The sequence below is a fragment of the Ochotona curzoniae genome, unplaced genomic scaffold (genome assembly GCF_017591425.1).
Source record: "Ochotona curzoniae isolate NIBS_2020 unplaced genomic scaffold, NIBS_Ocur_1.0 contig_883, whole genome shotgun sequence".
Lineage (NCBI taxonomy): Eukaryota > Metazoa > Chordata > Mammalia > Lagomorpha > Ochotonidae > Ochotona > Ochotona curzoniae.
Genome location: NW_024466599.1, coordinates 61846895 through 61856945, shown reverse-complemented (window position 1 = coordinate 61856945; position 10051 = coordinate 61846895). Strand labels below are relative to the sequence as shown.

Sequence of the window (10051 nt, the reverse complement as noted above, 5' to 3'; positions counted from 1 at the left end):
TGGCAGCCCCACTTCCCATCCAGCTCCCTGCTTGTGGACTGGAAAAAGCAATCAAGGATGGCTCAAAGCCTTGGGACCCTGCACCTGCGTGGGAAACCCAGAAGAGGCTCCTTGCTCCTGGCTTCAGATAGGTTCGGCTTCAGCTGTTTTAGCCATTTGGGGAGTGAACCAGCAGATGGATCTTTCTCTTTCTCCTCTCTGTAAATCTGCCTTTCCAATAAAAATAAATACATACATACATACATACATACATACCTAGGAGAAAGGAGTTCAGATTGACCAACACAAAGAAATGAAAATTTTGAAGGATATAAAAATGTTGATTACCCAGATTTGTTCAGTACACATTGTATACATGTTTGGAATTATTATGCTGTCTCCTCCCCAAATAAGTACAATTATCATGTGTCAATTAAAAGACCAAATGATCTTCTTAGCAAATTATTCTTGTCCTTCACCGATTTCCCTGGTGACATTGGCGCTGTGGTATAGTAGGTTGAGCCTCTGCCTGCAGCACCAGCATCCCATGGGGTGTCCATTCATGTCCCAGCTGATCCACTGGGAAAGCAGTGGAGGACGGCCCAAAGCCTTGGGACCCGGTACACATGTGGGAGACCCGGCAGAGGCTCCTGGCTCCTGGCTTTAGATCAGCTCAGCTCCAGCCACTGCAGCCAACTGAGAAGTAAACCCAGTAGACGGGAAATTTCTCTGTCTCTCCACTATGTAACTCTTTCAAATTAAAAATATGTAAAAGAATTTTGGTTTACGAAATACAGAAACTGGGTGCCTAAGTCATTCCATGTATGAATATTTCCTTTCAAATAAGAAAAATATTTCTCAACTTAGTGTTCCTGAGCTCTTAGCAACATCCAGTCTTCCAGTGGAGAGAATTCCCTCGTATATCCGGAGTCTGCTGGGGCTGCCGTGACTCTCCCTGGAAGGCACCCCCCCGCCCGGGAGTGCCATCCTGCTGCGTGGACCTGGCCACGGGCTCCAGTGTGCCCACGCTGTGCCTTCCCCGCCCCCCACCTCACACATCAGGGCCAGCTAAAGCTGCTCATCTCTCAGATCCAGAAACTTCAGCTTCCCCTTCTCCAAACTTTGGACCCTAAGCTTTACTCCCCAAGATAGAGGTGTGTGTGTGTGTGTGTGTATCACTCCTCAGGGCGCTGTAGCTGACAGCTCCCCACTTCGCTGCGGAAGGTGGAGGTGGAGAGGAAGGACCCACAGACTCATGTCCTTACAAACACATAAGGAAAGCATGCCCGGGCTGGGCGGGAGGAGAGCAAGGGCGAAGACCAAGGCTTCCGTCTTAGCTACCCAGTTGGCAAAATCTGTGCCCAGTGTCTCCACACACTTCCGAAGCGGTCAGGGTAATTACGTGAACCAGTGAACAAACACCAGGGCACTAGGTCGCTGCAGTCCTACCTGGCGTCCCGTCCTGCTGCGTGCACTGTCCGCTGCGTCCCATCCGGCCGGGCAGGACCTCGGGCGGGGCTGACACCCGCGCCGCCGCCTCGGCCTCGGCCGCTCGCGGAAACTTCCACAACTTTCCTCCTTACCCTTACGCCCCGCCGGTCACTGCGACCCTTAACACCCACTCGGGCTGCCACGCCTGATTCCCCGGCAGGTGTCCGAGAGCGCAGCTCTGCCACCACTCGCTGAGGTCACCACCAAGCCTTGAGTCACCTCCCTGGACTGGCCTCCGCTCTGCGGGACAAGTACTCCCGGTTAAGTGGAGGAGGCCAACAAAAAATAAACCACTGGGAAAAAAATCTCTTCTCTCTCTCTCACTTGCTCTAAGTCCTATGAAAATAAGCAGGAATAGTTAGGAGCATCCACGAGGAAGGTGGCCAGGGCGTGTGGCTTGCCCTGGGATGGGGAGCCAAGGCGAAGGCACACTGTAAGGGAAGCCCGTGAAGGGTGATGGATCTTTGCGGGCCACTGTCTACACTGCTTTCAAACAGATGTACACGGCTGGAAACAGCAAGCTTGAGCTTTCTGGAAAACTTCTTGTCTGACATAAGAGACTCCAGAGCTGTCAGAGGTGTGGCACGCTGTTCTGTTCGTCCAGGGTCTCCTAACTGGAACCTTCTGTCCATGTGTCTGTCGGTGGGAGAGGAGGCTGGGATGCTTGCTGTATCTCCAAGCTGCAGCTCAGTTCTTCATTCTTTCGGGAGACTTGCCCAGTTATCTCAGTCCGGGCAAAGCTGCCTCCCCCTGTGTGACAGCAGCCCACAGCGGCGAGTCTGTCTGGACGATTATCGCTCTGAGGGCTTCCTCAAGGTCAACGACTTGCCCACCAGTTCCCAGCGGGCATGCAATGTCCTGTGATTTTGCGGAGCAAAATAGGGTTGATGAGGCGTGACCTCCCACGAGCGTGGCTTTCCTGCAAACTCCACTGTCTCATCCTGTCAGGAGAAGGCTTACGTGAGAACATTTTTTGCAGTTGAGTCAGAACACGGTTACCAAGCAAAACAAACACAAAGACCTTATTGTTAAGCTGGAAGGTTGTAAGGTTTCTTGTCAAGTTTTTCTCCCGGGGAGCCAAGCATTCATTGAAGAGACCTGGAAGGACCAGCCGTGCAGGGTGCCGCGGTGTCCACCAGAGGGCAGCCGAACGCGCCCGCAGTGGCGCTCGGCCGGAGCCCTGAGGTAAAGCCTTCCAGAAGGCTGACAACTCTTCCATTCCGCTAGGAGCGAGACCGCGTGCGGGCGGTACTGGCTGGACGCCCTTTCTCTGCCGGTCAGCGGCGGACGGGGCAGCGCCCGGCAGCTCCCTGCGCCCCTGGAGGGTTCTGCTGCCACTCCTCCGTGCCCTGCACTGCTTGCAGCTCTGTACTGTGTAGAAAAACGAGGCGAATACGCATCCCGTCTGTGGTGGACGGCAGGGTTCACCCGCAGTTTATTGCTTTTCTTCTCTCTTCCAGCTTGCCCTCTTCTGCCTGTTGCCACTCCAAGTTGCCCTGCCGAGACTCAGTTTGTAAAAGGACAGTGCCTGTGCGCCCCGGGACTTTGTGGCAGCTATTAATGTTCCTTTCTGTGAACCCAGCAGAGCAAGGGAGGGCCAGATGGGTGCTAGGTGCCAGGACACAGCACTGAGAAAACGCCGGTAGCCCTTTCCTCATGCAGTTTATAATGGCAGAGTTAAATATTAGTCCAATAAAAACACAAGTCATGAAATACTGCAAATAAGATAAGGGCTGCCAACGGAAGACACCTAACAGGAATGACAGTCTACGAAAAGTTTACCTAAAAAGTGTGAAGGTATCAGAAGGAAGAACACAGCTTTCTTGTCTGGGAAAATGTCCTTGTGGAGGAATGTAAACTGTATTCTTCCTAAGAAGTTCTAAGGAAAACAGTAGGAAGAACTAAAGAAAAAGGGACAGAGAAAAAAAAAGACTTGTGCAGTTTGTCCCGTAACAGCCACCATCCGAGATGGGCCAGACCTTATCGCGCTGCTCTCTGGGAGTTGTAGTCCTCACCGGGCCCCGCAGGCATGGCGGCCGGCCTTGCAGGGCTCTACGGGCCCTCCATGGGCCTAACCCGGAGCTTCCGCGCCGCCAGGGCGTTGCTCCCGGCTCCGACCTCTATCGCCTGCTGTAAGTGGAGCGAGGCTGGCGAGCTGGGGAGAGGCGCGCCCCCAGATCAGGGTGGGCCCCGGCCTCCACCGCCCCTGGAGCCGCGGGTTGGGGAAGTCGCGGCGCCCTGCCGACCTCGGGGCCGCCCTAGCATCCCAATCTCAGTCTTCCGTTTCCTCAGGGCTCCCCACGGACGTGGGCCGGCAGCGGAGCACGGGGCCTTCCGAGCCTCCAAAGTTCCAGCCGCCGCCGAAGCCCGTCATCGTGGACAAGCGTCGAGTCCCGGACCAGGACAGGAGGTGAGGCCAGGCCCTGGACGCACGACAGGTGCTCGGGCACTCCACGTGGGCGCGTCGGCTGTGGAGCTGCCGGCCCTGGGGGCTGCGGGCTGGGGGTCCTGGGGCATGCTGAGGTGGGTCCTGGCGCGAGTTAGGGGTCCTGGAGCAGGCTGAGGTGGGTCCTGGCGCGAGCTGGGTCCCCCGGCACACGGGGTTCTGAACGCCGAAGTCCCAAGCCGGTCTTGACCTTCCAGTAGGAATTCCCTGGGTCGGAGCCGTTGTCCTGCTCCAGAGGTTTCCTCTTCAGGGATGGTCTGTGAGATAATAAGACCTTAACTGTTAACAAATCAATGCCATCAAACACACAGCTGGGGAATAATTACTAGTTTAAGAGACTGCCAACTAGTTAGAATGTGGGAAGGTTTAGACTTTGGGTAAAAGATGTCTGGGACGATGGGACACATCTGAACTACATGTGAGATAATGTTTTTGAAGTGACCTTGTTTTTGTTTTTTTGTTGTTATATTGTGAAGGACTCTGTTTTTAGCATGAGCTTTCCGAGTTACTGAGGAATGCAGTGCATTGATAGTTGACATTTTGAAATGGCGTAGGCAAAAAACTACAGGGAAAGCGAATACAGCGAAATTTTAGCAGGTGATAAAGGCTGGTGAGGAAATGTGGGTGTTGTATTAGTATTTCAACTTTCTGCTGGGTTTGGAAATTTTCAAAGTAGAAAATTGAGGAAAACGAAGAAATATCTGGGTAGTTCATGAGTATAGTCAGCAGAACAGGATTGGTGGTTAGCGGGAGGAAGTTGGCAGCGTGGACAGAAGTGCAGCTCAGCTGGTAATTTATTTCCTGAGAGGGAGGTGATAGAGGCAGGAATGGTCACTGTAATACAGAAGTTTAAAATCAGGAAGAACGTTCTTAAGGCAGTTGATGAGCTGTGTATTTATGCATTTCCCCACATAACTTGCTAAGTCTTTTTTTTTACGGTTTATTTGTTTTTATTTGAAAGTCAGATTAAAAAATTTTTTTTTCATAGAAAAGGAGACACAGAGAGAAATATTTTTATTTGCTGATTCACTCCCCAAATGGCTGCGAAGGCTAGAGCTGAGCTGATCTGAAGCCAGGAGGCAGGAGCTTCCTCTGGGTCTCCCACATGTATACAGGGTCCTAATGCTTTGGGTCATCTTCTGCTGCTTCTCCAGGCCACTGCAGGGAGATGGGTTGGAAGTAGAGCAGCTGGGTCATGAATTGGCATTTGCAGACTGAGGATTAGCCAGTTCAACTACCGTGCTGGCTCTCCAACACAATTTATAACAGGTATGGCTCAGTATGTTTTTTGTGTTTCTTTTTCCCTATAGGTTCTTGAGTCCTGAATTCATTCCTCCAAGGGGAAGAACAAATCCTCTGAAATTCCAGCTAGAAAGAAAAGATATGCTAGAAAGGAGAAAAGTACTTCACATTCCAGAGTTCTATGTTGGTCAGTAAAAACTAGATGCTTATTGGTTTTGAGAGGTTTTTTTTTTTTTTCATAGAAAATATTGTTTTTACCTATTTGGGTTTTTCCCAGGAGAGGTACTTAGTCCTAGTATCGTATTAAACTATTTATGAGGTTTAGTTACCTAGAATGCTGTTTATTTATTTGTCTTACATGGAAGTTCACTTCTCCTGAATTTGTAGGAAGCATACTTCGTGTCACCACTGCTGACCCATATGCCAAGGGAAAAACCAGCCAGTTCCTGGGGATTTGTATCCAGAGATCAGGAAAAGGATTTGGAGCAACTTTCATCCTTAGGAATACTATTGAAGGACAAGGTAGGCTGCCTTTTTCAATTTGACTGTCTGGGAAATGTCATCTCAGGATTGCTTTTTGTTTCTGCATTCTGGGATAATCTCATAGTTTTAGAATTGGGATACTGCAGAGACACCATTGGTGGTCTTTGTCTTCTTTTATGATGGAAATAATAACCTAGGACCCGTGTTTATGGTATAGTATGTTAAGGTACTACTTGTGTGGCTGCATCCCATATCATAGTGATGGTTTGGGCCTGACTACTTTGCTTCTAACCCCCGAGCCTGGGAAGGCAGTGGAAGGTAGAGGTCAAGTACTTGGGCTGCTGCCACCCATGTGGGAGACCCAAGATTTGCCTGTTGTGGCCATTTGGGGAGTGAAAGTGACTTCTCGCTTTATTTCCCTCTGTGTGACTCTGCCTTTCAGAGCAAGGGAGACACATACACAAACAGAGAAGTCTTCCATCTGCGGTTTACTTCCCAAATAGATGCAGCAGCTGAGGCTGGGCCAGGCTGTAATGACAGGAGCTTTGAACTCCATCTGAGAGTCCTACGTTGGTTCAGGCATCCAAGCACTTGGGCCATCTTCCATTGCTTTCCCAGGCACATTAGCTGGATCATTCACGACTCAAACCAATGTCGTGACATACCAGCATTGCAGGCGGTAGCTTAGCTCACTGCCCTAAGGGAGAGGAACAACAGTCCTTAAAAGTAGACTTCAGCAGCAGGGACAGCAATGACTTTAAAGCTGTCAGATAATATGTGTGGATATTAAGGCAAACATAACTGATGGCTTTATGATTTACTTGCTCCTAAAATGTGGGTCTCCATTTTGCCTTATATGAAGCTACTTCAAATGTTTGTGGAAAAATGGAGTTAAAAGATAAGCTTATTTTGGCAGAAAAGTATTTTGAAATCCACAAGTAGTTCTCTCTTAGTATGTGTTTTGACACTGCTTTGTATCATCACATAAGGTAGCTGCTGTAGTTATCACTGTTAGGAAGACTCAGGGGCATTTTAAAAAGGCAAAGTCATATCTGCATGCTGTGCCTCTTCAGGCAGAGGAAGAAGTTATAAGACTCCAGGAAGGTTATGAATTACAATGAGAGGAGTAGTAATGTTTTTGTATTTAAGATTATATGCTTCCTGATTCCCAACAGTGAAGTGTTATTATCTTCAAAGAAATTGAAAACGTGAGAGCATTTGCTGTCTTACTTATTCTTAGCAGTCTGGTGCTGTGCACCTGGGAACTCAGCAGGACTTGATTGAACACTGAAATTGATGCTTCCAGTCAGGTTCTGTTACTTGGAGAAGGCTTGTGAGTAAAAGTAAGCAGAGTGCTGAGCTGATCAATCTAGGTGTGATTTCTTCATCTTCAGAGTTAAGATACCGTAGTTTCTATCTCCCAGGGTTTAATCACCTGTGAGACACTGAATGTGCAGTACTGAGTCCAGACTACTCATAAAGTGACCGTGTCACCGTTCTCTATACTGCATTTCACTCTTGAGGTCTGCCTTCACCTTCTCCTGCCAGACTCCATTTTAGTGGTGCCTTCCAGCTGAGTGGCTTTAAGTGCCATCGATATGATGCTGGTTTCCAAATGGCTGTCTCCAGGGCTGGCCCTTTTCGAGTTTCAGATTTGTACATACAACTACCATTCACAATTTCCATTTGGACGTATTATAAGCATGAAACAAGTAAAAACATAGCTCTCATTTCTTTTTTCTCCTCTCACAGTTTTTTCTGTTTCCATAAACAGTTTTGGTGCCTCTTTCCTATTTATTTATATCTAGAACCTGGATGAGATTTTTATTCTCTTTCATACAATCAGTCACCCAGTTGTCCCAGTTTTCACTTCTGCTCCCACCATGGTCATCATCTGCTCCTAATACTTGTACTGGTTTAGCCCACCTGTGCTCTTCATGTAAGAGTGCCCAGACAGGAACTAGAAACTAGAAAGTTGAAGATCAAATTGCCAGCATTGCAGGCGGTAGCTTAGCTCACTGCCCTGAGGGAGCGGAACAATAGTCCTTAAAAGCAGACTTCAGCAGCAGGGACTCCAGTGACTTGGAGCAAGTTTGTGTCTGGTGAGGGCACTGCCCTGCTCCAAGAAGGAAGGGCACAGGAGAACCCACGCTAGTTCCCTTTAACCTTTTTACAAGGTGCTTCCCCACTTTCTAATCTCACCATATTGGATATTGAATTTCAGATGAGTTTTGGTTGGGACACATCTAAACCATGGGACCTGGCCCACGTGATGTTTCTTGGCTCTAGCCCAGTGTTAACAGCCCAAGGCTCTCCCATTTGCTATTCTTGTGCTTGGAGCATTCTTGTTTCTTTATAGTGTCAGTTCAGATGTCACCTTCTGTAGTTGCCTCATGCAGTGGCCTAGTTGCCCAGTGCCATAATCCTGTATTATCTTCACTATATAAAATGGACTTACTGATTTGTTTACTTACTGTTTGTCATCCAATAGAATTTACGCTTTGAGAAGAGAAAGCTCTTTTCTATTGGTTTTCTTGTAGGTACCTTTCCTAGAGCAGTACCTGGAACAGAATAGGTGAATAGTAAAATAACAGATTGGTGTCCTGGCATTGTACACTAGATTCCAATTTGGCCAAACATAATAGTGTTTCTATTTCTCTTGAGTTTACTCCAGAAAAGCCTCATAATATGCCCTTGCTCTTAGGTGTTGGGAATAAGATGATATAAATTAGACTGGAACCTTGTAGCAGCACCTGGATGTGCTCAAAGCTGCCCCTGCCGTCATGTAAGGGCTCTAGGCTATTGGTAAACAGTGGCTTCTGACAAACAAAATTGTATTGACTCTGTTTGCATCATTAATCCTGTTACTCAGTGTGGAACATTAGTTTTTATTCAGGTTAATTCAGAAATAAACAGGAACATGACAGTGAAGGGTTTATTCAGATATTCTCAAAGTGTATCATCAAAATTGATAAGAATATGTGACTCAACAAACAAAAGGAACATCTTTGTTTTGAGTTACCATTCTAATTCAGATTTACTCACTTATATTTCAGTGGATTTTAGTTTCCATTAATATTCTTTATCTTAAATCATAAACTTACGTCATATTTCCTATGTGCAAAGTTTGAGCTAGTTCCTTGATGGGATTGTTTTAACTGGCAGGCGTGGCATGTATAGCATCTGGGTTAGTTTTTTAGGAGTATGTTTTCTTTTCAGGTGTTGAGATTTGCTTTGAACTTTATAATCCTCGAATCCAGGAGATCCAAGTGGTGAGATTAGAGAAACGGCTGGATGAGAGCTTGCTGTACTTGCGAGATGCCCTCCCTGAATACAGCACTTTTGATATGAATATGAAGCCAGTAACACGAGAGCCTAGTAAAGAAGTTCCTGTTAATAAGGTATTGAGTGTACAATTGGGACTTGGATTTCAAGTATAAAATAAGATTTATATTAACCTAGTTATCTCTCTTGATGAAAACTTTAAAGGGGAGTTTTGCTTATATGTATTAGTCTAATTATCCTGTTTTTAAATTTTTTTGTATCTTTTGTAGCTGCAAGTGAAAATGAAGCCCAAGCCCTGGTCCAAACGCTGGGAACGTCCATATTTTAATATTAAAGGAATCAGATTTGATCTTTGTTTAACAGAAGAACAGATGCAAGCGGCTCAGAAGTGGAGTCAGCCGTGGCTCGAGTTTGATATGATGAGGGAATATGATACTTCAAAAATTGAAGCTGCAATATGGGATGAAATCGAAGCATCGAGAAAGTCCTGAGCCGAGGGGAATCCAATTCCTAGCAGAGCACGTGTTGACTCTCAGGACCGACTTTGAGACCACTTTACTTCACTTGTAAGAGTACAGTTGTTAAACAGACTGAACACTCATTACTTTATTAGTATTTTTAAAAATAAAATTATGACATGCTTATTATCCTAAAGAGAGATGTTCACAGTGCTTGGTCTGCTACCCCTTTCCTTACTGAAGGCAAAGCTACCGCAGAGACCAAAGCATCCGCAGAATGCTCCGACGTGAGCTCGTGGACTCTGGGCAAGCGCAAAGGGTGGGATGTCCCAAAATGATAAAATGACTCAAGCAACGGTGTCACTTAAGACAAAAGTACATTCAGTGTTAGGTCAAAAACCGAACATTTGTTAGGATCTAAGGTGATGACTGCTGGTCTGCCGTGGCATCCCTCCTCAGCTGTGGACACGGTCCTTTACCTCCCCGTGGTCCATTTCTTTTTGCCTACATTGTCTTAAAAATATATTTGACTTTGAAAAACCGATTAGCAAGTCTAACAGGGCAATCGTGTCATGGGGCTTCAAGGCTGACATGACTGCCTGTCTTCATGTCAGTTTAGCTTCAGCTTTCTCTCTCTCGGCAGTTGATGGCTGAGGTTGTGTGTTCT

The 10051-nt window shown here is 47.1% G+C and overlaps 1 protein-coding gene across 1 annotated transcript; it reads left to right on the top strand.

Annotated features, from left to right (window-relative positions):
• Positions 1-3490: 3490 nt before the first annotated feature.
• On the top strand, positions 3491-9707 carry MRPL19 (mitochondrial ribosomal protein L19). The gene is made up of 6 exons (XM_040993635.1): positions 3491-3602; positions 3763-3880; positions 5227-5345; positions 5546-5680; positions 8861-9042; positions 9196-9707. The coding sequence occupies exons 1-6, from the start codon at positions 3500-3502 to the stop codon at positions 9415-9417; spliced, it is 879 nt and encodes a 292-aa protein (XP_040849569.1). The 5' UTR covers positions 3491-3499; the 3' UTR covers positions 9418-9707.
• The last annotated feature ends 344 nt before the right edge of the window (positions 9708-10051 follow it).